We start from the raw sequence: 27,294 nt of genomic DNA on the forward strand, positions 1-27,294 counted from the left end.
TTAAACCAGACATGATCTGAAATGATCAGCGTGTGAAAACCCTCCCGGCTGTTCAAATAATCTTTAGGAGCCTTTTTACATCTTTTGTGCCAGATTTAGTCTGCTGTGTGAGTGTGTATGTATGAAGGCAGTGCATGAAGGTAACTGACTCTGTCTCTGCTCGCGGATCTGCAGCAGCAGTATGGTCGCATCCTCAGTCAGTTACGGATCATGTACACAGTGGGCTACTCGCTGTCTCTTGGAGCTCTGCTGCTGGCCCTGGGCATCCTCATCACCTTCAGGTACAGCATGTATGAAGAGTGAAGAGGGGAGGAAGGAGGAGGAAGAAATAGGTAGAGGAATGAAAGGAACGAACTGAGTGCAGGAAAGGAATGAATAAGATAGAACAAAGGGAATGGAAGATAGAAAAGAAGGAAGAAGAAAGAGGATGAGGGAGAGGGAACCCAGGAAGGAAACCAAGGGAGGGGAAAAAATAGGGTGTGAGAAAGGTGGGAAGGAAGAAACAAGGAAGTAAAGGGTGGAAGGATGGACGGATGGGATAAAACAAAGAAGGAGAGGATGAAGTAGGAAAAATTTAAAGAACAAAAGTCAAAAGCAAGAAATACATGATGCAAAGAAGGATTGGCAAAGTAATTTCATGCACAGCAATGAACACAACATGTGAAAGTCACAAGCTGCCTCCCACTGTCACCTCTGCACCAGGAGGCTCCACTGCATGAGGAACAACATCCACATGAACCTGTTTGCCTCCTTCATCCTGAGAGCCGTGTCCATCCTGGTTAAAGACGCCCTGCTGACCCTCACACTGGACCCCAGGAGCAGCAGTGACACCCAGACACAAGCCTGGGTCAACATACCGGTCAGAGCAGACACAACGCGCCAGCCATCATCTGCTGAGAATTCTGTTCATATATTAAGTATAAGCAATAACAAAAAAGGAACAGTGACTGTGATGTGTTGCTTATGTGCCCACGTGCAAAAGACATTGAAATATATTTATGGTTATGTTGCAACTTTAACTGCTGTGAAGGACAGTGAGCAACGACAAAAACTGTTGCTGATGCCAGAACCAAATGACATCTAAACCGCTGTTGTAAGGCAAGATTTGAGCCTCTGTGTGTCACATGTGCTGCAGTCTGACTCAGAGTGAGATCAACTGAGCTGAAGCAGAGTAGCTCTGAGCTCTGAATTAAAGCATCATTTTTAGACTTTTGTACAATCAGAGAGAAAAAGAGTCACCTTGGTTTATTGTTTGCATCCCCACCCTCCCCCATCCTGTGTCGTGTGCTAGGCTGTGACGTGGTGCCGCGGTGCCATGGTGATGATGCAGTACAGTGTGATGGCCAACAACTATTGGCTGCTAGTGGAGGGCATCTACCTGCACAGCCTGCTGGTCATCACCGTGTTCAGCGAGAGGAAGTATTTCTACATTTACCTGGCCATTGGCTGGGGTAAGAGCCACAGCCGCCACACAGGAATGATGCTCTGATAATTACAGAAAGTTGTATTTCTGAGTGTGATGAGGAGAGCAAACAGGATCCTGGCCCATGAGCAGAGTCATGAACAGGAACACAGTCATTACTAACAGATAGTCAGTCAGGTACAGGAATGGTTAACAGGTATGTAAATAGACTGATGCGCAAATACAGAGCAGGTGTGTAGACAGGTGACTGTTCCCAGGAGCAGTCAGGGAATTCAGTGAGGTGCTAAAAATCTCTGTGGGCATCTAGTGGACAGGTGTGGTATGACAGGCTCTCACAACACAACGTGAGTATGCAAGCAAACACAGAGAGACTGGCGTGAACAGGGGGCGACACAGTGACAGTGAGAGATGGAGCAGACGCCGCTGCGGCAGATTTATCTGCAACACGGTAAAATGATTTTAATTATGCAGTTTTTCAAAACGTAGGAATGTTCAGGTCACAAACATTCAGAAGCCCCGAGCAGCTTCTGTTTTCTTGAGGTCACAACTGAACTTAAATAAGTAATGACTTTGTAATTATCTTTTCAGCTTGCTGTTCTGAGATAACAGCCTAATGATATTGTCATCTTGAGATTTCAAACATTTCCCATGATGAAAATCTTAGCTGAGTGGAAATAACAAATCATGGTGTCTCCACGATATTAACTGGATTGTCCAATTGACGCTTGTGAGTCATGAGCCTGACAGGACAGATAATGTATAAAGAGAAGAGCAGGCTTATGAACAGATTCGATTTTACTTCAATAAAGCACAGACACGGGCAGACATTTTCATATTTAGAAACTTTCAAGACTTCACTGGGTAAAAGGGGAAGAGAAATATTTGTCAGTAGATGATGAGGTTTTAGACTCATGATCATAAACAATGATCGCAATGTTTGATGCTGTATCACGGGTAATAAAATCATGTCACTGTGATAACCGGGTTAAAGAATAAATATAGCGCAAACTGTAAATTGTTAGGCACATTATTTGCATGTGCTATAGATGAAGCTTTGGGGAGAACGATCTGGCACATGGAAGGCATCCGTGATCACTGAACTGGTGAAATGACAACAAACCTTTACACTCCTCACTCTCACCTTTTACCCCTCTGTCGTTCTCAGGTGCACCACTCATATTCGTGTTGCCATGGATCACGGTGAAATATCTGTATGAAGATGAGGAGTAAGTGTTTTTTTTTTTATTGTCGCATCAAATGAGAGGCAGCTCAGATGTAACAGCTTTTATCTGTGGCCTGTAAGAGTTCATACTGTGGTGCGTGAATGTGATCACCCTTTGGATCCAATGAAAAGGTCAGAATCAAAATGATGCCAGCAATGAGTTACAGTGTAGAACGTGTGTGTGTGTGTGTGTGTGTGTGTGTGTGTGTGTGTAGGTGCTGGGAGAGGAATATTAACATGGGATATTGGTGGATCATCCGCTCTCCTATACTGTTTGCTTATCTGGTAAGACAGTATCCGTTTGTCTCAGACCTTCATATTCTGTGTCTGGCAGTTTACAGTTGAACAATGAGCTGAAGGAAATTCAAGTCCAGAGTGTGCTGGCATGTAATCGAGCTACAGATGCACACACACACACACACACACACACACACACACACACACACACACACACACACTAGCAGACATTCACCAGCTGTGTCTTGGCAGATGGTTGCTGTGAACACACTTATGCTTGTGTATGTGTGCACTCACTTTCCAGTTAGCCACCTCGCTAAGCTAACAAGTTTGCTAACTCACTGTTACCTATGTTAATTCCATAAGTTTTATTTTCCCTCTTCAATAACTTTTTACGGAACAAACTGCAATGGTGGACAAAGTGCCAAGTAAACAGACCAATAGAGAGAAAACAGAGAGAAGCCTCTGGAGCTACAGTACTATGACCAACGAGCGCGAGCCCGGCGGGCTGATTAGCGAGCTGATAGTTAGCTTGCAGTCGCATCGAGTTTGAAAAGTCTCTCTCTGGCGTAGTGTGTGCAAACACAACCTAATCATCCAGCCTTATCTTATGTACCATCTTGTTTGTCTTGTGATGTTTTTATTCCTTTTGGGGAATTTTAACTCCTTTTCATGTTCAAAGTTATTTGAGGCTGCTTTTGAGTGTTTATTCTATTTCAAGGTGGCTTGGAAAGTACACAGCTCGACAAGTGTAGAGACAAATGAGCTAATCTTATCCATGCACCCTAAAATACTGAGTCTACTAAGTCAGTGAAAAAGTAACTCCACATGTCTTCATCACTGATTGGCTGGAGGTCAGGAAGAAAACAGTGGAGCGAGCAAAAGGTGTGTGGGTGTGAACAGTCTGCTCTCTGCTTTTGTGAAACATATTAATTTGTATGTTTTTCATTTGAGTCAATAACGGTGCCTGGAGTGATTTTTATAAATGAGAAATGAATAAAAACCCTGAGATAAAACTGGTAACAGCTTCATTATAGTGACAATCCGATTTTAACCTCAAGACATTTACATCAAATATATTCCTAAAAAACTGCAAGATTAACATATGTGGCTGGACTGGATCACACACACGCACACACGCACGCACGCACGCACGCACGCACGCACGCACGCACGCACGCACACACACACACACACACACACACACACAAAGAAATAAGCTGTGCAGTTCCTCTTGTGTGTCTCCTGCCTCTTGTTCCCATAGAGGCAAACAGAATTATGGATGAACACACTCATGAACACAAGTGCACTTTAACAGTAGCAGCCTTTGTGACCTCATGCTAACGTGTGCGTGTGCTCACACACACACAGAACATGCTGATAAACCCATACATTTCCTGGACTGTGGAAGTCACACAGTCGGTGCCCTCTGTGGAAAAGCTCTCTTTATTGTAATCTCTGAAATAGTTGCCGTATGGTTGTGTAACAGACGTTACGTCATATGTCACCCTCCAACAATCCCAAACACAACCCTGCAGTTCAGCTATTATTCACAAACACACACACACACACGCACACCTAAATAAACTGTGTTTGTGTGTGCACTCATGCACACACGTATTCACACAAACATCTTTCGAGACAACATGCACTTTACCAAACTTGGAGTGCTAATAACTCGAGTGTCGTAATATTTAATGTTCTCTGTCATCAAAGAGGTTCTGCACTAGATCACGTTGTGTGTGGTGCGTCTATGTGTGTGTGTGTGTGTGTGTGTGTGTGTGTGTCTGTGTCTGTGTCCAGCTCAAATCCCACAGCGCACAGAAAGATTCGAGACATTTTAGGGTGTCTGTCTCTCTCTTCCACACGATGTCATCTAAAAATCTACAGAACATGTTTTGCATATTTGTTTGCGTCCATTTTACTTCTCCTCTCGTTTCAGATCAACTTCTTCATATTCATCCGAATTATCAAAATCTTGATGTCGAAACTCAGAGCTCATCAGATGAGATACACTGACTACAAGTTCAGGTGAGAGAAGTGTTGCTTGCTCTGAAATACAAAAGGAGAAAGGTGCGTGGGGGCGCGCAGTTTTTCTTTTTAGAGGTTGAAAACGACGATATGTGAATTGGTAATAATGAGCTGAAAGATGCTACGAGACTCCACAGAGCTGAAAGGAACGGCTGACCTTGGCGATAATTTTCTGTAAATTCATCACTATGAACACCCCCTTTCTCATACAAGTAGTCATGGGAAGAAGTCTATGGAAGCCACTCTTAGAAATGAACATTTGAATGGTGACAACCTTGCATTTCATTTCAGAAGTCGTTATTTTGCTGAAGACCATAATAAGGGATTATATATATTGATTGTAAATTACCATAGGGTATATAACACTTTCTTGTCTTCTTGTCCTCTGACTTCTTGCACTCTGTCTTGTTGCTGCTGTAACATGTGAATTTCCCCCCATTGTGGGATAAATAAAGTCTATCTTATCTTATCTTATCTTATCTTATCTTATATATTTCTCTCCTAGTATATGTCTGCACATCGTTTTGTGATGACAATAAATCGTTAATTCTCCAAAAAGTTTAAGAACAAATGCGTTGAATCAAATACTCTAACCTGATGAGGGCCAATGAGAGTCGTAACTCAGTGAAATGAGCAATGGCTGTCCTTTGTGGTTTATTTCATATCTAATCTTTACAACTATTCCTTGTTTCCCTTTTCCTCCTTTGGTCCAGATTAGCAAAGTCCACTCTGACTCTCATCCCCCTGCTGGGGATTCATGCCATCCTCTTCACCTTCGTGATCGATGAGTCCGTCCCTAAAGGCTCCATGCTGCGCCTCATCCGCCTCTTCTGTGACCTGCTGTTCAACTCTTTCCAGGTCGACTTCCCATGAAACTCTCTCTTCGCACACTTCCACCCTTTGAACATCATTGTGTTTCTCTGTGTTTTCTCCCCGCATGTCTTTTCCTCTTTTCTGTGAATGCGTTTTTACTCTCAGAATCATCTGATCATAATAAGACGGGATATGTGGCTCGATGTGCTCATACGTTAAAACTTACATTTTTGGAATTTGGAGATGATTTGAGATGAAAGATGATTTGTTCCACATTTCCACATTCAATCATGCATTGGCACCTTTGAACTACATTTCAAAAGACCCACACTAGCAATGAATGTACACTACAAAGTATTGCCATCAGCTGTGTAGGCTGACATAGCTCATGCATCTGTGCCCAAGATCTCCATTACAAACATACAGGTATGAAGTGCCCATACTGATGCATTGGCTGACATATTTATTGTCATCAAAATGGTCCATGTAATTTATTCTAGAGCAGCCTCACAGTTGAGCCATCCATTGCATTGTGGGAATATGACACCCAGTGAAACTGTATGGTTCTTTCATGTTTTTGTAATCGTTTGCCTTTTGGACAACCATGGAGTTCTCCAGCACAGAGACATGAGCGGTGAAGCACTTGTTGATAATGACTGAAACATTAAAGCTGTATTAATGCACAGTGAACTGACCAATGTTAGTTTCTTTTCCAGTATCCGACATGACTGAACTGTTGAACCTTCTGTTTCAGGGCCTGCTGGTTGCCATCCTGTACTGCTTCGTCAACAAAGAGGTGAGACAGATGTGCTTTCATGTGGAGCACCACCTTAATTTAATCTCTGCCGATGCTGCAGTTCCTTCCTCTCCCTTTATAGAGAAGATAAATGAGACATTTCTCATCATCAGTGTTTCTATCGGCAGCCTTTATCGGTCCATTATATCTTTAAAAGCTCCATCTTTGTTCACGTTCCACTTGATTCTTTTGTCTACAGAGTGGGACGGACACAACATCGTCCATCTGCTAATCTCTTAACTTTTAAATGTAGTCTTTGGCAAGAGACGTCCATCTGATGAAGTGCTCGTGTCTTATCTAATCTTCATCTCAAACCTTCACGTCTCTCTCCTCCTGCTGCTCTCTCTCTGGTATCCCATCATCCTTCAGGTGCAGTCAGAGATGCTGAAAAAGTGGAAGAGGTGGAAGCTGGGTAAGGACATTGATGAGGAGTACCGCCACACCCACAGCCAAACGCCGCACATCAAAGGCAGCATCGCCACCGGCAATCTGCCCTATCTCCCTGACAACAACGGCAGCGACCCCAGCGGCGACTCACCGCGCCTCAACAAAGCTGACAGAGGGCCCTCGTGCTCCGCCGCACCTGAGGAGAGCCGCCGATTGGTCGTCTCCTACAGCAACGGGACGGGGAAAGGCAAGCCCGCCAAAAGCAGACACACCCTGCAGTTCTCTTTCGTGCCACAGAGAGGCGCCACCAGTCACATCAGCACTGCCACAGAAGACGTGTGCCTGGAGGAGAAGGTGCGATGCCACACGTACCCTCTGGAAGGAGAGGAGACCAATGTCTGAGGACAGCCTGCTCCGAGCAAAAACTGATCGCTGATCGCTCGCCAACAGCACAGATCAGGATGGTCACCGCCGCAGAACGATGCCGCGGATACAGTTTTAAACCGACCAGCTGCAAATATTTATTGTTTTATCGGACCTTGAGCAAAAAAGCACCTATTGACTTCAGACATCAGGAATGATTGAATAAATGAAAGTGAAAGTCTCGTGGTGTCCAGCGTGTAGATACGTGGTTGTACGTATGTGTTTGTGTGTGTGTGTGCATATGGAGGACTGCCATTTTGACACCGACCCTGCGCACTTCTGTGCTGCTGTTGCCGCTGTGAGTCATGCTTGTGTGTGTCTGTTTGCAGCGATGGCCGCTCATTTGTGGTACTCTCCCATAAGAACCTTTCAGTGTCAAAGTTGGTTTGTTTTTTGTTTCGTTTGTGGTTTTATGAAACTGAATGTGGACTTCAGCATGTATGGCTCCAGACGTCTTCTTCATGGAGATCACACAGCGTTTGTCCTGCTGAAGCAGAGGATGGAAGCTTTGATCTTCAGAAAGACTGTAATGTATAAGTTATTGTAGATTTTAAATGACCAAAGCAAAACAAGAAAATAATAATATACCATGATGCATTTTACATCTACTGGGAAATCAGGCACTCAATCCACTCTTTCACACACATTCCCGTCCAGACTAACTCCACCCTGAAATTCTGACTGAATGTATATGAACATGGAGAACTATGGGCGAAACAACATTGAAGTGCATATATGTGAACGAAAATACATTCTATGTCCACAGTATGGAGACTTAATTTCAATTCTTTGTCCTCATGCAGACTCGGACTAAAACCTCATACATGTTCATTGGAACAAAAGCAATTTGGCAAATGTGATTTTTGGTGTTTTACATAAACTGAAATACCTCAAGATCACAATCATTTCACTGGTCCAGTCATTGGCCACACAGCTTTATGTTTTTTCAGTTTTACAGTATTCCTTAGAGGCAAACACAGACGATAAAGTCATTTTTATAAAAACGATATACAGTACGTTCAGAGGAGAAACGTCCTTTCATATGGCACCTCATCGACAATGGAGGAACCATCTGATTTAGTCTTTATTAGTTTTAGTTATTAGTATTTTTATTTAGTCTTCTTCCTCTGTACATCGTGTCAGGGCTCATGACGCAGAAAGAAGAATGTGCCACACAGAATCACTTTCAGCATTTTGCATTGAGACATTTGGCAAATTAAATCAACAACTGGTGTTTTTAAAGAGGATTTAATTGCTGGTATTTTCAATCAATTCCAGCCCGATTGGAGCCAACACGGCTTTTTCACAAAGGCAGTCCTCGAAAACCTTCTCCTCAAAGAGCACCGTAAGCTGTAAATACTGATAAAGTGAATACTATAAAGCGGGTGGCTGGAGGGATGTGTTGCTGTTCTGTGTTTTTGTGTGCAGTTCATGACTAATTACCTTGAGAAAAGACTCTTGTTTCACTAAACAAGGCTGTACATGTTGTTTTATTTAAAATGTTTCAAAGAGGGTCACAAAGCAAACAACGATATGAGAGAGAGCAAAAAGTTTTATATGAAATGCCAAATTATTGTGTCTCATATGTTTCTGTGGATGCAATTAAACTAAATTCTGTCAGCAAAGTGTCTGTATATATTGTATCAATTCAACACATGAGAGAGACGCTAGTGGTAGAGATAACTGTCATTCCTCCACAGTTACACACACACTTTTGACACGTTTGTGACATTAAAACAAAATATAAGTGACATTTTGTGGTCGCCTTCACTGCAGAAATGTTCCTGACGAGAACAACATGTTTCAATATCAGCTGAACAATGTGACAAATACATTCCTCTGCGTATGTGTGTGTGTGTGTGTGTGTGTGTGTGTGTGTGTGTGTGTGTGTGCATGCATATCATCATGCAGTTATTCCACATCAGTGTTTGACTGCAAAGCCAATCAGTATCAATCACCGTGCATGTTTCCATTGGCGATGACTACGATGTGAAATTAGAAATTAGAGTGACTCATCTGTGTGTTGTTCCACAGAAGATAAGTTGTCAGTGGATGAATTATGCATTGGTCGCGCACACAATAATGTGTGTGTATGCATGTTTGTTTGTGTTATTGATCTAGAAATCTCTCTGAAAACACTTCCCTCTAACAAAGAAGAGAAACCACTGGAGGCAGCTCTCTGCATGGCAGGAGAAAGCCAGCAGAGATTATTAGTAAAAGGCGGCTCACGGTGTCTCTCAGGGGAACAGCCCGACTCTCACTGGATGTAAAGTTCAAACTACAGAATAATACATTCAAGATTCATCACAGATGTTATTCATGTCTGATTAAAAAAATTATTTATTAGGGTTAGGGTTATTATGAAGATGTCAAATATAAAAGATCATCACAGGGCAGCAATCCAGTTAATTATTGAAGTGAGAACGTGTGTATGGACATGCAAACCAAAAAATAAAAAGAAGAAATACAAGAATTGTACTTTTTTTTATGTTGTAAAGACCCAAGGTCACATCGCAGGTGTTATATTACAATTGTTATACTATGTTGTATTTACAGTGTAATTGTTATGTATGTATATGGGCTTGACATGAGCACTGTGAGAGACTCCAGGCTGCACTAAGAAGCAACTGTTAGGGCTGACTTCAACATGCAGTTTTAGACTTGGCTTGTGTCTAGTTCATTTCATCGTTTGGCAATCGATACCCAAATTTCCTCTCTGCTTTCAGCGGTCCTGGTAACTTAAAGGGCAGAGAAGTTGTGTTTAGATTCTTAATGAAGCAACTGTTTAATAAGCAACTCAAGGCTAATTCCCTGACATGGAGCCAAAAAAGACTCACAATTACAAAGACCAAGGCAAGATATTACAAAAACAGATTGCTGATTTTGTGCTGACTGTGCAGGAAACATCTATTTTGAGGACTGTCATGTTATTCTAACTTCAGGGACCAGCTAATGCTCCTGATGGGCATTCGTGATGTTCCAAGTCTACAGGGAGGATTATGGAAAGTACATTATGCATGCAGAAGGTCACTGAAAACACATCACAGTGGTTGAAAATCTTCCATACATCCTTTGTAAAAGTCCCCCTCAGGATTACTCTGCCAAAAGTCATCTGTGAGTAGCTGAGTCAACTAACTGGGGAATTTTTTTGCAGCAAAAATGTGACTTTCAACCCACTGCCAAAGGGATTGAAAACATCTAAAATGCAGGTCTTCATTAAATCTCTACGTCATTGGATACGATACAGAAAAGAAAATGCAGCTTGAATTCTGGTTTATTTGAGTTCCTTTCAGTCCATCTACCTGGAATTTGCTCCAGGTTTTCTGTCTGAATCCCTGTTTCTTTCTCTCTGTGTCACTAATTCCTAACCCCCTGTGAGTTAAACCTGGATAGGAAGTCGTGTACATGCGCCACATGAAGCCAAGGCAAGTTATTTTGGGATCAGGACAAAAACTCAATGACAGAAATGACACAGGGGCGGCATGGTGTAGAAATCAATCAGCTGTGACAGGACTATTGTGGAAAACACTCGAGTCCAAAAACAGGCTGTGTGAGGCTGAAGAGTCCAACAAAAGTGAAGGAAGAGGAAAAACACATCTGGGTAAACAGTGTGTGACAGCATGTGTGTGTGTGTGTGTGTGTGTGTGTGTGTGTGTGTGTGTGTGTTGGGGTGGTGGGGTGTGGCATAGAAATCACTTCATGAACACAGTGAAATTTGGTCTGCAGATGTTTCCATTGCAATACGTGTAGTTACTTATAGCACAACTGAAAAGAAAGCTACAGCTAAAGGGGAAGCTTGGGTGCGTTAGTATACAACAGTGTCATCAAAGTTCATTTTAAATACAATATTTTACCAAAGCAACGAGTGTCAACCAAGAAGCAAAGGTGTCCATCAGGTGCAAACTGACAAGTTTGTTCAGCTTTAACGTCTCTGTACATTCTAAAAATTTCACAGCATCTCCAGCTGTTGGTGTCTTTGTCTCTCTTTGGGTTACTTTTGGTTAGTTATGGTCGTTTGGGATTAGATCACATATGTAGGTCTTAAATTCTAAAAACATCCTGATCTTTTGCTCAATTAAATCTGTTAGAAGGTTTTGATAAAGTGTTGGTATTCATGATTGGCAGAGTAAAGGTCATTAAGATGGGACGTCTACCAGAACTTTCATATCTGTTAAAAATTGTGCCAATATTGATATCAGTTCTTTTTTTCAATAAGTTAAAGACAATCTTTTTAGAATTTATTTGGGGCTGTAAAAAACACAGATGATCAAAAACATTTAAACAGGCCCACTCTAGATGGAGGCAGAGTCTTCTAGTATTCAAAATGTGCCGGTTTGGCACTAACCCTAACCCTTCCCGTACTCTGTTGTGTGCTGTGGAGAGGTGTGGAGGTGTGTTTCCTTGTTTGGCAGACGGTGGGTGTGGTTCTCCAGGTGGCTTGGGAGCTGCCTCCAACACAGCTGGGACTCATCACAATCAAGCACAGCATAAAGGCTGTGGACTGCCGAGGACTCATTGCCAGACTGTTTCTGTTGCTTAGTGGTAGAGTTGGCTGTTCTTGTGATTCATCCTCTGAGGACCATAAATTTTTGTGTATCATTTCCTGGCTATCCATGTAATGGTTGCTGAGGTATTTCACTCTGCACCAAGGAGATGGACCAATAGACTAACACTCCCTTGAGCTGTGCTACAAGCCTAGGTTGATTTAAAACTGCTAAATTTATCAATTTACATTGAGTTAATGTTAATAAACAATGCTGAAAATGGAGGATTTTACAGTGTAGACAACAGGTGTAAAGATAGAAAGTTAGACAGAGTATTCTCTTAACACTGATTTTCCTGCATGCCACCACTAAAGAAACAAGATAAAAGAAAATTGTCAAAATTGTACTGAATCACAGCAAAAGGTTGTCAGAACTCCTTTTTGTTGCCGATCAGCTTGGTTTGTTGGCACATTGCTTTCTTTAAAGGCCAGCAATGTGTATTTCTACATTCTTGCAACTTATCATACCTATTTATGGCAAAATATAAAAAGTCACATTTGTTCCTTGCACTGGCAGGTTTTGAACAAGCACAAAGCCTCTGAGAGATGAAGAAATCTGCTTTTTTCAGCCATCTGAGTGCCAAGTGAAGCAGTTTGAACTGTGGACTCAAATTGCAGTTGTTTTTTTTTTTTTGTTCATTTGTAGCACTTGGGCTGTGTTTTGGCTGCTCTGGCTGAGCTTTTGCCATCATCTGTGTTTTCCAGACTCTGGAGATCCCTGAAGAGCCATACTTCAACAACATTGGTCCTGCAGGCCAAGCGACTGATATAGAACGCAGATGACTGATGGCTCATTAAGCCATATGTAACAGCAATAGCAGCAGACAGAGATAGATGTTGACTTCTTCCACACTTGGCTCAGACTTCCATAACCACTAACGACTTGTCAGGTCATCTGCCAGAGAGGTGCCGCTGCTGCACCTCTCTGCACTAAAAGGATTTCTCCTTGACCCTGCACCACGTCCTTCGATCAAACTGACCACAGTCTCCATGTCTTTAACACCCTTGTCTGACTAGATGAGCTGCACTCCTTTTTTTCCCCACATATGCACGTGACTACAGAGACTGAATTTCAATTAGCAAGAGCGAAGAGATCCACATGACATATTCGATTTGATTTTGAACATTGATTGATATGGCTGCTGATTACCCCAATGACAGGTGGTGAAGGGATGAGCATGCCGAGCAAGTTAATGAAACAGAATCCACTCACCTCAGGCTTTGGGCTCTTATAATAAACATCCTGTTGCTGCAGCTTCTGTCCCTGTGAAATATGATACAGTGCCATATAGGCTGGCCGACACGGCAACAGTTTTACCAGAAATGCATCCAAATTTTCCGTGCGCTGGTACCCCACAGCATACAGCTGGTGCTCTTTTATTTTTGCTTCACCCCTGCCCCTGAGACCACCTGAGTCCATCACTGCTTACGCCACCCATTATTGACAACTCCCAACTCGTCACATATGGACGCTTGGTCAGGACCCCTTGGCATCACTTTTTAGGGCTCAGTACTCTTTCGACGTAATTTTTTACTGTGCAGGATAGATTTCTATAGACAGCCCGCTCTCAACATGTCAAATGATGTAGTATGGAGACACATTTTCAGGGAGGTGGACGGGCAAAACACTGGACCTCCACAGGAGATTGGGGCTTGTGTCCCAAGTGAAACCAAAAATTAATGTTGATTTCTTTTGTAAGTGAAGCACCGTGATGTACGTAACTTGCTGTATGTAATGTACATAATTAATATACTTATTTTAAACCTCGCCATGATCTTTTCCTAAACCTAGCCAAGTAGTTTTGGCGCCTAAAACCTAACCAAACCTAACTGTAAATGGTGTGTGATATTGTCCTTACCAAGCTCTATTTTGAAAGCGTAACCGGACATTACTAACAGAACTCTGAATAGTTATGATAGTTAGTTATTGTCGCTAACTTGACTGCAGAATCACAGAAGGTCTAGTTTGGTCTAAAAATACACAAAATATTTCAAATATAGATGAGGTTTGGATGAATTTCAAGTTAATGCGACACTTATGCCATCCATTTTCCAAACCACACCATGATTTTGACCATTTAGGCTCTCATTATGTCTCTGGCCTTCTCTTTTAGGAGTGTGTCCATGTTTGCTGAGGTGCCTTGCGTGTAGGACGAACACATCTATGAATCTAAAAACCACCCATGATAATTCAAACCTCTGATTCAGAGTGCAAACAGAAACCTCTGAGCTCAGAACGGATCTTATGTGATTATGTACTAATTGAACTAGATGTACTGTTTTGGCATCTGTCACTGGGCACCCTGGAGCCCTCTGCTATGTTAAATCACTGCTCTTACCTCCTCTCTCATGCTGTGACCTGTTTTAACAGGAGCACATTTTGGGAGTTTGTTCAAGGTTTCAGTAATGGCAGTTTAGTCAGCTTACAGTTGCCCACCTCTTTAATCATCCAATTAGGCTGTGTGTGTGTGCACATGTATTACTCACGTTGTGGGGACAAAAATCTGTTTACACAGTCACACGTGGGGACAAAATACAGGTCCCCACTAGTTAAATCATTAAATTTTAGGGTGAAGACTGAGGATAGGGTTACGGGTTAGGTAAGGTTAGGTGTAGGTACAGGGTTAGGAATAGGCAAATAGTGGTTGTGGCTAGGGTTAGGGTCAGGGTAAGTCTCCAGGAAATGAATGTAAGTCTATGTAATGTCCCCACAAGTGATGAAAAACCCCTTGTGTGTGTGTGGGTGTGTGTTCAAGGTCAGGGTGAAGCCAAGACATGTTGTGGTTGGAGTTCAGCTCCGAGGAGTGAACGCTAACACTGGACACTCCAGTGTGTTTGCATCTTATCATCCCAGTATATCCGTCTATATGTGGATGGAGGAAATTTCACTCATTAACATGCAACGCCATATTTGATATGGATGTGATCTGAATTTCAAGGAGTAGCAGTCTGAGCTCAGATTCCCACAAGGACCCTCTGACGGCATCAGAGCTGCCGGCTCTTCTGACCTTAAACAGTTTAGGGACAGTGAAGAAACAGAGCAGGGACCAAAGAAAAATATTTGATTCTGTTGGAGGAGACAAAGTGTGAACTGAAGGAAGAGTTTCTGCATCTGCAAGCAAGTTTTGTCCTTCTTTCATTTCTGAAGTCTCTGGAAGGAAAAGTTTGATGCTTTTTTTAAGTGAGCATGTGAACGTGAAGCTAAAGGGAGCAGCTGGTTGTCCTAGCCTAGCTTACAGACTGGAAACAGCGCTGACTAAAGGTTAGAAAATCCACCTACCAGTACCGGTAAAGTGTAAAAAACATTTGGTGTTGGGTTGGATTTTTTCTGACTTACCGGAGACTCCATTAGTTGCCTGGCAACTGCTGTTTCATAGTTCACTCCATATATCTGGATAAGGATGTTTTATCTTTTTAAATAAACAAATAAATAAATAAAAAAATCTGCAAACAAACTGTGTTTACTGACAACAGTTTTAAAGTGTTCCTGAGTCCATGTAGTAATCTCCTTTATCCAGTCATGTGTTCACAAAGTGGTGAACCTCACTCCATCCTCACTTGTAACTGACTGAGCCTTTCCAGGATGCCCCTTTCATACCCAATCATGATCCTCTCACCTGTTACCAATGAACCTGTTCACCTGTGGAATGTTCCAAACAGGTGTTTTTGGAGCATTCCACGACTTTCCCAGTCTTTAGTTGATCCTGTCCAAACTTTCTGCATCAAATTCAGAATAAGCAGATATTTAAAGCTGATGAGCTCAAACATTAAATATATAGATATGTCATAAAGGATCAGCAAGTTATCACAGGTTTATTTATGTTTTACACAGTGTCTGCAGTATTATGGAATCAGGGTTGTAATATTGCTCTTTTGCTTTTGACACCCTTTAAACCCTTGACCATCACAAGTTAAACGTCATGGCTTGAGTCCATGGCTGAGTCAAGGCTCTCAGATGTGTCCACAATAACAGCAGTACCTGTACTGCTAAGCTGGTGCATGGCTGTAGTTTTTATATACCAACAAATTAATCATTATCAAACAGTAAGTGCTGTGGTGGATGCCAGTGTGTCACAGATATGGATAGTTGACCCAGAACGCTTCACTGAGACAAACACAATGAGGGACGGCTTTCACTTACAGACAGAAGTGTCGTAAATGTGTCAAGAAGGAACCTGGGATGGAACAGAAAAAGCAGACCAAACAAGGTGCAGTTCAATGAACGTGGCAAACAAACGAAGGCTTACGGGAGGCAGAGGCCGGCTTCAGTCTATTTCAGATCGATGAGAAAGCACGAATAACTCATAATAATATATAAATACACCTGCACTCGAGCATAATAGTGACAGATTTCATTAAAAAGAGTTTATGCTAATGATGCACTAGAAATAGAAATTGCATGATTGCTGCTGAATATTAAGAATTGTGTCTTTGTGTGTATACTGTATATGTAGGAGTGAGAGACATATTGTGTGTGTATGTGGCAGGAACGATTAAGAGGCTCATCATCATGTGTAAACATTAATTAAGCAGGGTCACAGTAATAAACTGAGTTAAGTGTCTAATATAATCTTCCTGTTACTCCTCAGTGTCCCTCAGGCTCTCCTCAGCATTTCACTGCCAGCGTGGCAGCTTCACGCACTGCTGTTGGCTCTTCATCATCACGTCTGATTAATTCAAATCATCAATATTCTCGTCAACACTTCACACCTGTGTACGTACATTCTGTTTATTCATACAAAAATTTGTTGTGAAAAGGGAGAGGGTTTTTTTTTTTTTCAATTATTATTCTTTAGATGTTCATTCAGTGTGTTAGAGACACTCCAAGGCCAGCGACTGTGTTAAAGGATTCAAACATGAGTCTGCGGAGAATTGGGACTGCCAAAGAGACGAATCAACAAGAATTAATTAAGGATAGATGCATAGATTAGTTTTATAATCCACAGCTGCTGCTGCTGCGTAGCCCCCCCCCCCCCCCATGCTTATGTCTGTTGCTTTTCTCACTCCTCAGTTTCTCTCTTATAATTTTTGTCTGTATATCCTCCTCAACCCTCTCAGCATCTGAGGGCAACTGACATCTGAGGGGTACGGAGGGAGCCTAAAGCTGTTTCTGGTCACACCTACTCATCACAATGACTATGGACAAGTCCAGCTGGACTCCGTCCGTATCCTCCTTCTCATCACCTCCTTCTCATGCCTCTGTTTCCCACACTGAGCTTACATACATACCCTGCTCATGGCTTTTCTCCTCTCCGTCTGTAAATGATCACGTAATTTCTCCTTTTGTTCTCTCTATTTCCATCTTTCTTCTTGCTGTGCAGGAGATGGAAAATGCAGCATTTAGTGAGTTTTGACAATGGTCACGTGCCCTCAGTGCATTTATCCCGTTTTGTCAGTGAATGGAAACAGAGGGTCTGTAAATGTGTCAGAGGGAGGGTACACAACCTCCTGTTACTTATTTGCATAAGACCTACGATGAATGCAGTTATTCTTTCCTGTAAAAAGCCTATCCTCACATTTCTCTGACAATACAGGATCTAAATTGTTTTTAAGGCATTGTGCTCTGAATGTTAAAGTCGAGATGAAATGAAAAACGTCTTTTTAACCCTTTTTGGTCACACCACAGTCATATTGTGCGCATAATTAAACAATATACGCCCATCTGTTGGCGTACATGTTTGATGTGACTAATCCTGTGTCCCTGTGTTCAGCTGCCTATGCTTAATTACCAGATATAATGTATGTAAAAATATTTTTTTATATATCAAACTTCCTCTTTTTTCTTGTAAAATGCTAAAATATTGCCCATGCCCCTTGAACTCAGGGGCATATGCATAGATTTATACAATCGAATGCGATTAGGTGTGACCAGCAGTGTTGCCAACTATTTTCAATGGAAAATAACTAAAGTCTGCTTGAAAAGTCAGGAAACGTTGTCATATTACACCACGCTAATTTGCATATCCATCATAATATATCTTTCTTCCTCATCTTCTTAATGTTTGGAGTATTAATTGAGGTGATTTTCATTCTGATGTGTCCTGTCAAAAGTTTTACAGATTCTTTTACAACAGTGGTCAAAGGGGAAAATGCAATTTGGGGTGCAGGGAATTTTTTCGATGTACAACTTGAAGGGTGCCATTATATCCAGCTCTCTTACACCCATGAACTACACACCGATCACATATTGCTTTTCAGTCGGAAATATGCCAGTCTGCTGTTCACTGCGACTCCACCTGTGTGATGAATCAATCAAAACTGGGATTTGAAAACCCAGGAAAAACATTTGATGTCAGATCATACGGCCAGAGTAAACCTGGCTAAGCTAAGTTCATCTAACAGCATACAATGAAGAAAGCCTGTATAAAGTCCATCCCTGAATTAAGTGATCTTATCCAAATTACATCATCTGATTTTATATATTTGTTTTCTGGAATCTGAGGTATGAAATGACCAGATAAACCTACATTTCTAGAACAAAGAAAGAATGACCATTTCTGTGGTTCGATGTGGACATGATGACATTCACTGACTTTCCCAAATCATCTTTTTTTCCCTCACTTGCTCATTTTACCTCCCATTTTCTCTCGCATCAGTTCCATAAGTCTTTTTCTCAGTCACTCATCAAAGGCTCCTGTGAGCAGTTACTGCTTCGAGTTAGCAGAGCATGTCAAATGTGAGGTAAGTTGAAGATGAGATGGCAAAGCAAGAGGTGAACTTGGTGTTCTGGAACATAAGGGGGTCCACTGTAAATTGGATTATGTGTGAAAGTACAATGACGTTTGAAAAATGAGCACTGATCTTAAAAAAACAACTAAAGGTTAGATTTTTGCATTTGTTGTCCTTTAAACTGGACTGGCCAGCGTTGTATAAAACAGAAGAAAAATTAACCTCTGCATTGTTCAAGGTGGGATTCTTCAGCTGACATACACCAACAATATTCTAATAATCCTTCTGAACTCGAGAGAAACATTCACACTGTCTCACACTGCTGTTTAGCAGGTATAATGTTTCCCATGTTCAAGTTGTTGGTTTTAAGGTGTTAGCATGCTAACACTTGCTATCCAGCAGTAAACACAAAGCACAGCTGAGGCTGATGTGAATGTGTTTGGTCATGAAGCAAAGTACTGGACACATTAACATTCTGACCTGATAATTAATGACTGCTGAGGATTAACAGTCAGGGGATCAACGTTAGCACAATTCATCCTGAGGGGGGCATGAACCGAGCTAAATTACATGGCAATAGAAGAAAAAAGAAAGGTCTGAGTGTGTCCTATAGTGTGTCCTTTAGGGACCTTGAATAATTTCATGGCAATCCATCTAATAGAAGTCATTGCTTCATCTTCTCGCCTCTCTTCTCCTGTTGACGTTCATACGAGCTCAAACATTCAGCTGAACATGGTACTGTTCATACTGGCAGCTACTTGTAGCTCTTTGGATGATTGAGTTTGAATAACCTCCACCCCAACCTGCCACAGGCAAATAGATTTCTCTACATGTCACCATATAACAACAGATTCAAGTGACCAGACCAGCTGGTTGTGCTTGTTTAGATTTTTTTTGAAAAGCTCTATAATGACGTGAATAAAGAGAAACCTACTGCAATCAGTATGAGTGATGACAGATGATGTAAACTGATTGTTTGCTCTTGTTTGTGCTCAAAAAAGGGCACATGGTTGAAAGAAAATGGTTTTCAATGTCACATCTGAAAAAAGAAATTAACTGAGTATGTTTCATTTTTACCAAATATTGCAAAAAGCAATTCTTATCAAAGAATTAAAAGCTCATCAAAAAGCTGCAGACCCGAGTCACTTTGAAGACTCTGGAAGTGCCAACCTGTCCTCATAACTAAACGACTGAATAGGTCGATTGCCAGTGACACCCAAAATGACATATACCAACTTAAAGTAACTGTAACTTAAAGTGGAGGCACACAGACGAGTCCAGATGTAACCCAGTGCATTCCAGTGCTTTTTACTGCTGTGCTTTAGCTTTGCTGGGAGCAGTAAAGAACCAGGCATTAAAAATAACCCCTGTTCACAGGTGGAAAGCAGCGCTGGTCATCTGGTCAGCACTGAGAGAGGATTCAGCTTACTGCAACACATTCACAATCATGTTATCCTCATCACTGCCTTCTGTACGCTGCTCTCTATTCTGTATTTCCTCTTTGCTCATCCATTCCTCCGTTCCACCTCCAGTCTGTTCATCTGTCCATAATGGAAACCTCAGTGTCTGATGCAGAGATTGAGGGAACCATATAGCAATACAGCAGTGGTTTGTTTCAAACGGGACCAAGGCCAATAAGAGTGGAGATGAGGGGCGGGCTGGTGGGTAGTAAAAGCAGAAAGAGACTATTTCTTTTCTTTAATGAAAAACCTGAACACAAAACAGGAGAAAGGAGCCAAAAGTCAACCATCCAAATGGAGAACTCGTAAAATTCTTGTGGATGCAACCATTCAGCATCAAAACACAGCAACCAACAGGTAATCTGAAACAGTTATGAAAGCCGTCACATGATGCTTTTTAAAACAACCTGCTAATTTAGAACAAACCTCGTTATTTTGAAGGCCGTTGGTCTGAGTTTGGTGTTTCTGTGAGTCACCACATTGAATGCTGCAGGCCATCGATCGCCCACTGAATAATTAATGCGAATGCATAATAAAGAAATGCCATTTTGAAGTCTGAGCTTTGGAAATCTGTATATACTGTATGTGCTTCTGATCTGTTCATGACTGTGTTCTCGTGCCCATTTGCATGTGTGGCTAACTGGTTTTCCTGCCATTAAAATAATCGCGCGCACTCACGCACACACATCTTCACAGTGACTGAAGTCACGCGTTTTTCTCAGCGATAAGCCTTGAGATGATTTTAAGGCCTTTAACTGTAATCTTTGAGAAAGAGAAAGTTCGAAAAAGAGAGACGGAGGGAGGAAGGAGGCGAGGAAGTGGTGACGTCTGTGTTCAATATAAACATGACTGCTCCCTTAAGACATATTTCATGATAGAATGAATTCCATCTAGTTGCTTTTGGCTTGTTTATTTGGATGTTAATTATTCGTTGTTATCGTCTTCCTAATGGCAGTAATTATGATAATGGGCTAATGTAAGTGATTCTGGCAGTGTGTTATGAATGTGCATGACTCTAAATGGAAAAAAAGCATTGCCTCTGAAAGTACATGCAGACAAGCGCTTCACATGTGTCATGTGTCTGCACACGTCTGTGTCGTGCTGTGGAAAGAGAGATGTGTGCATTGTCAGATGACTCAGAGAAGCAGGCGGCGAGGAAGAAACGTAATTAGTTTAATGATATCAGTAAACAACATACAATGACAATAAAGCAAGCAAATTAGAAAATGATTTTAGGATTAATTCTCTTGGTACTTATCCTTGATAATTATACATTATGAGTGGTTTCCCGTCGATCAAATCACTTACAGAATGTAAAATATTTGGTCAGCAGATAAAAACAAGGTTATAAAGGCAGCACAGTGGCTGAGAAGTTTTTGATTTATTGACCTGGGCTTGATTTTACGAGGGTTTTGCATGTTTTCACTGGGTTTCTCGAAGGTGTTCCACCTTCCTCCCATAATCCACAGATAAATTGTTCTAAGAAAAGAGCAAGGATGGAGGAATCACAGCAGTGACAACTGAAAAGCAAACCCAGTAAAGTTTGCGATTGATACTGTTTCCAGCACTGTAAATGTTTTTAATCTTTCGCTCACAGTATGTTTCAGTTTGGCTGAAAAAGGCTTTTAGACAGTTTACTCAGCATAAGACGGATGTTTGAAGGCAACCATTCAGAACATCTGTGAGATTACAGCAAAAAGGAAATTGTCTTTTTAAAGCAAAACCCACCAATGCCCTCTTCAGATGACAGAGGCAGCAGGATGGATGAAAAGCAGACTGGGCAGTTGTTTAAATTACGACCTTTTCAGCCCTTTGTTGCTGTGGTTATGGCGACTAAGACTTTTACTGTAACAAAAGAGGAGTTTGGTGGAGAGTGGCGTGTTTTTATATGATTGATAGTGTCAAGGTCTTGTACTCCCTCGTTTAACTTGTGCTTATCAACTTTTTATCTGATGAAACTAAGCACTGCATGTAAATATAGAGCACAGCAGCCATGGCCTCCTCTTCAAACACATAATGACCTTGTTTACACTCAGGTCAAGAGTGAAGTCTTGTGTTATAGTATACTTATGGATAAAATAGCTTTTGGTAAAAACGTCTGTTTCTGGCCAACCATGGCTTGAATGTCTGAAAAATAACGGTGCATCACTATACTGTTGCAAAAATCCTGTAAATCCAGTATTGCCATAAAGCAGTCCTGCTCATAGATTTGCATCATTGCCCGCAATGGCCTAATGCACCTGGAAATATTAAAGGGAAGTCATTTTTCTATGAATACTGCATCATTTCTGATGTGCTGCATATTTCTATCATCTCAGAGTGCATCCTTTCACTTAATGTGGCCAATAACTCAGAGCCTGACCGAGACAATCAATGAACGAGCAATAAAACAATCATTCTCCATGCTGTTCTTATAGGGGACCCCATATTGTTGATTTATGTGTCGTTCTTGTTTTATTTATATTTTCATTTACTTTCTTTTTCCGTGGGACATAATATGAAGGAAAATTACAGGACAGCTGAATGGTGAGAAGCAAGAATTTCTCCTTGTTTTTGTTTTCTTGGCAGACAAACCTGAGTGCTGAATATGTGAAGGAGTGGGATGAATCTTCTTAAGACATCCATATGCCACATGCACATGCAAACACAATGCACACCCACAAGTTATCTTCCTTTATCCCCTCAACATCAGTGCACTATTGTCTTTGCCTGAGCTGTCATATTGATGCAGCAACACTGGCCAACAGCCAAAATCTCTTCCACCATTCTTATCTAATCCCTCTGAGTCATGTAGATAAACAAGCAAGTCAATGTTTCTGCAGGCTTATACACCTGTAATTCATGTATCACTTAACTTTTATGCACCCTCAACAGCAGCACTGATTTACTGGCTGTGAATATGCACTCCGCGTAAACATGCAATAAAACCAGCTTACATGTTTTGATCTTTATAATACTGTGTGAGCAACACTATAAATTGCAGGATATGTTACCTTAGACAGTGAGTGAAGTTGTTCTTTTCCCTCTGCTCTGTCTTTAGCTTTGCCCTTTGCCCATTTTTGCTTGAAAAGTGTTTTCCTTTACTTTTCCCTCATTGTGTGTGTGCACTTTCACTTGTGTGGATGTCCTTTGAAAGTGCTGAGTACCTCTTAAATGATCTAGGTGTTTCCGACAGGCTGGCTGGTTTTATGACTCTCATTAATGAGACAGAATCTATCTGCCAGCTCTTGCATAAAATGACAAGTCGCTGGTCAAATGTTCACCTCAGCGTAACATATTTAAATAACTGTGAGATTTATGAGCAATGAGAAAGCTACAGGAAGTATGTGTGTGTGTTTCATCTATGACATTTAAATAAGCAGTCCTGGAGGAAATGGTGGGCAGGTCTCACAGATATAGAGCAGGAGATGCACTGATGATGGTCACAGTGGTGATGGGGGAGACTGATACTGAGAGGACAGGTGTGACACTACAGAGAAGAGACCAGAGGCTTTTTGAGTTTGACAGAGCGTTTTTTAAACATACAACGTCAGGATGTGTTCTTAAAGAAGGACATTATGCTCTGCAAACTTCATATCCTCCCAAGGAAAGGACAGGCAGTCTCAGCAGCAGCATGTCATGTGTGCGTGTGTGTATGTGTGTGTGGGGAGGTGTAACTGGTCCACTGTCCTCCTCTGGCATTCAAAATTGTAAAAACTTAATGTGTTCCTGAAAAAAAATGACATATTAAAAATGGAAAATGAGAGAAGACTCCATTAACCAGAGGCTTCAGTTCTCACCATCATCTTTCATAAGTAAATCAGCCTGAGAGCATTTTCCTCAAGTTATCCGGATTATTTGACTGAATTGAGAGTAATCCACGGGGCAAGTTGAAGGAATGCTCCATTTGCATATTGTATAAATAGCACTGAGATATATACGGTATAAGAACCAAGAAATGTATTTAAGATGTAAAGAGTTGTGCACTCTGCCCGAGGACTTCTCTTTATTGAGCTATGTGACTATTGGTACTTGCAACTTTATAACCCATAAAATTGAACACATAAAAAATTATTTTAAAACGAGAGCAAGGGACAGTAAAGACACCAGTGAGGAAGCATAGCGTGTAATAAGATGAACAACCGAAGATGTCTATCGCCCCTCTGTGGAGTTCAGATGTTACTGCAGCCCAACAAACAAACGTTGTGCTGTGGCCTTATTCTATCATGTCGCTTTCAAGTACCCACAAAGTGCAGCACACACGACAAACTACACATTGGATTTTAATTTTGATATAACTACCCAGGAACAAACACATGTACACACCACAGTACTTCCTGGCCACTGGTGAGCATCATTTTGTGGAGGTTACACTGATTAAATAAAACAGTTGTTTTAATAATAGGCAATGGTGGCGTCAATACGAACTGAGTGAACTGAAAGTGCTTTAGCAGTTACCTCATAAACTACAGCCGCCCTCTTAAGACAAAGCAACAAGTCACTGCTGTGCTCTGCACTCTCAGCGGTGCCTCAAAAAGAGAAGCTGCACCCACACTTCCCTATAGGCAATGACAAACTGAATGTTTCCTTACACACAATGAAATTTATTTTTAAAAATATTTAGCTTTTTTTTAATTTCCACAACTCTTTCCAATAAGTTACACATGGTGATAGACGTGAACCATGTACGTTACTGTTAACTGACCTTTACATTTAAAAATGAAGTCATAGTTTCATTAAAATAAACTGCTGCTCCATGGATTATGAACCTGGAGAAGATGAGTTTTCCAATCTAGTGCCAAGAATAAATGAAGTAATTTTATAATTCTGTGATCAGAGAAAACAAGCAAAATATAACAATAATATGAATCTAAATATATATTGCAATGGATCAGATGACTGTATGTATGTGACAGGGTTGCACACGTGAACCCACAGAAAATTTCCTTCAGCTCTAGTGTGTGTGTGTGTATTTGTGTCTTTCAGCTCATTGTTTTTGGTTTTAAGGCCCTCAACTTTAATGTTTTGGTTTAGCGTTGCTGCTCTCATCAACCTTGTTTCCAGACAGCAAACAGATGTTTTCAGCAAAAAGCTCTGATGAACCAACACTACGTGCTCAGCACCAAACGGCAGAGTTAGAGGCCGGCTGGTAAACGAAGTGGAGCATTCAGCAGCTAAAGAGATATATTTGTCAAAAGAATGTGCAGATGGAAAACAGCGGTAAAAGAAAACGAGTACGGGACTTACATTCATCAGGTGGACAGACACATGGCTCCAAATGAATGATAACAGTGGTCCATGTCTGCTGGATGTGTGAATAGTCAACTGTTTTTAAACACGTTCGCTTTGACAACAATATATAGTGATAATATGAAAATGTTGAACATCCAAGTGACCCCCTCCAAAACAAATGAATCAGTGCTCCTTAATAATGACAATAAAGGCTGTTTGTAATGTTTGATGTCTGATAAGCATGATTCCAGATAGTGTATTCAGATTGTGTCTGCATCCAGATGTGTACGACTGCTGCTCGCTCAGTGAGTGATCACCTGGGATCAGATTTCACCGCTTTGCTTTTACTTTCCTCCAACACACCTGGATGTTTTCTTTGGAAAACTTTGACGCCTGCAAGAAAAGGATGGGGAGTGCCATCACATATGTTGACTATCAGCTTTCTTCTTCCTTCCTCGCTTCCTTCCAGTCTCTGTTTTCGAACTTCCTGTCTCTATGGGCAACAGCACAAACACAATAACAAGCTGCTTCCTAACGATGAACATTTAATTGGATTGTACATACAAAATATTCACCGAGGACACTGAGGTCATGTACTTTTCTCTTTGACTTTAGCAGTTTTGGCAGAGGCGAACATTCCAACCGGCCATAAACACTTCATCCTTTTGCCACAGACAGATGTTGAGCCACAGAACCAAGTTTATTGGACAAATACTGAACCTCAACATGTGTAGTTCACAAAAGGCAGTAAGAGGGGTTGGAAATGGAGACGACATTCGGCCAAACAGCGAATGTTTGCCCCAGGGCCAGGCTGACGCAGCTTTGACAGCGATATGAAAAACCAGGTTTCTTTATGGTCCATGCAAACACATCATATCCCAAATCTGATCAAAGCCAGGACTGGAATCCTAACCAGATTAAAATGTGTGCATGTAAACCTCCACTACTCATGGGATGAGATGAGACAGTATTACTTCTCAGTGGACAATTTAATGTGTGGCAGCAGTAAGTACTACTCTTCTTGGACTTGATTTGCAAATACTGCACATATCACATATGATATAGTATCTATTCCATATTCTTATATATCCCAATATATTTACGTAATATTATTTTTATGGTTATTATTGATCAGTTAATTGTTGTGATGTTGAGTATACAGTGTAGAGATCATTCACATCGAGCCTGTGGCCAGATAAATGTGGTTATAATGTGCCTTATTTCCCTATGACTGACACTGATGCTGGAGAGAGTGTTGTGTTTTGTTGGTGCAGCATTCACACATTGACGTTGCACCAGAGAATTTGCTATCAAAGCTGAACTGCAGATACAGAATCTGTCTCCTTTTCTCTAGGAAGTGTGAATGTTGTTGTTGTAAGAAAAAGTTTGACACATATAACTGTTGGAGCCTTGTCTGCCTCGGTTACAAACTGTCCCAGTCACAAGAGATGTGACTGATAAAAAAAACAGTATTTTGTTATCACCAACTGTTCTAGACCCCTGACCCTGAATAAAAATCAGATGCAGACCTTTGAGTCTATCTGCTATCTACGTTCCTACTAATCACCACTGTCACTTTGCTTAAGATAGTACTGCACTATTAGTTGAAGTACAACACAAGTTGTGAGTATTGCATGTGTATTGCTATTACCTGTAATTTCGTCTTTTGAGTCTTTTTTTTTTTTTTTTCATTTAAGACACTTTTAATTATATTTTGCCTTTAAGTTTCTCTATTCATCTGCAATTACTTCCATCCAGACCAATAAAGGGTTATTTGAGGAATCTTCTTTAATTAACATCAACACAGCGAGACAGCATACACCCAACTTTACTCCCATGAGGTTCTCAGCAGATCCCTCAAACCTGTCTCACTCACAAGTGTCCCTCATAAAACAAAGACAGGTAGGAACTAAAATTACTCTTAGACAAAAAATATTAACTTAAATGTTGTTTTTATTATTCTATGTAATAGGCCTAACAAAACTTAATTAACCCTCTGCACACTGCACATACATGCTAGGTTGTTTGCAGATTACGTCACATTGTTGTGGCGGGAACTGCAGATGGAGGGCCATGTAG

The 27,294-nt window shown here is 41.2% G+C and overlaps 1 protein-coding gene across 1 annotated transcript in view; it reads left to right on the forward strand.

Moving 5' to 3' along the window:
- The window catches only part of gcgrb (glucagon receptor b), a 37,416-nt gene extending 28,462 nt beyond the window's left edge, over window positions 1-8,954 (forward strand). Inside the window, exons 6-14 of the mRNA XM_076729656.1 lie at window positions 175-281; window positions 703-859; window positions 1,292-1,451; window positions 2,589-2,649; window positions 2,861-2,930; window positions 4,825-4,913; window positions 5,627-5,771; window positions 6,481-6,522; window positions 6,892-8,954. Coding sequence (XP_076585771.1) covers window positions 175-281; window positions 703-859; window positions 1,292-1,451; window positions 2,589-2,649; window positions 2,861-2,930; window positions 4,825-4,913; window positions 5,627-5,771; window positions 6,481-6,522; window positions 6,892-7,311 — 1,251 coding nt within the window. The 3' untranslated portion in view covers window positions 7,312-8,954. The remainder of the gene's footprint in view (window positions 1-174; window positions 282-702; window positions 860-1,291; window positions 1,452-2,588; window positions 2,650-2,860; window positions 2,931-4,824; window positions 4,914-5,626; window positions 5,772-6,480; window positions 6,523-6,891) is intronic.
- Window positions 8,955-27,294: the final 18,340 nt, after the last annotated feature.

Source organism: Chaetodon auriga, chromosome 4 (assembly GCF_051107435.1).
Source record: "Chaetodon auriga isolate fChaAug3 chromosome 4, fChaAug3.hap1, whole genome shotgun sequence".
In the NCBI taxonomy this organism is placed as follows: domain Eukaryota; kingdom Metazoa; phylum Chordata; class Actinopteri; order Chaetodontiformes; family Chaetodontidae; genus Chaetodon; species Chaetodon auriga.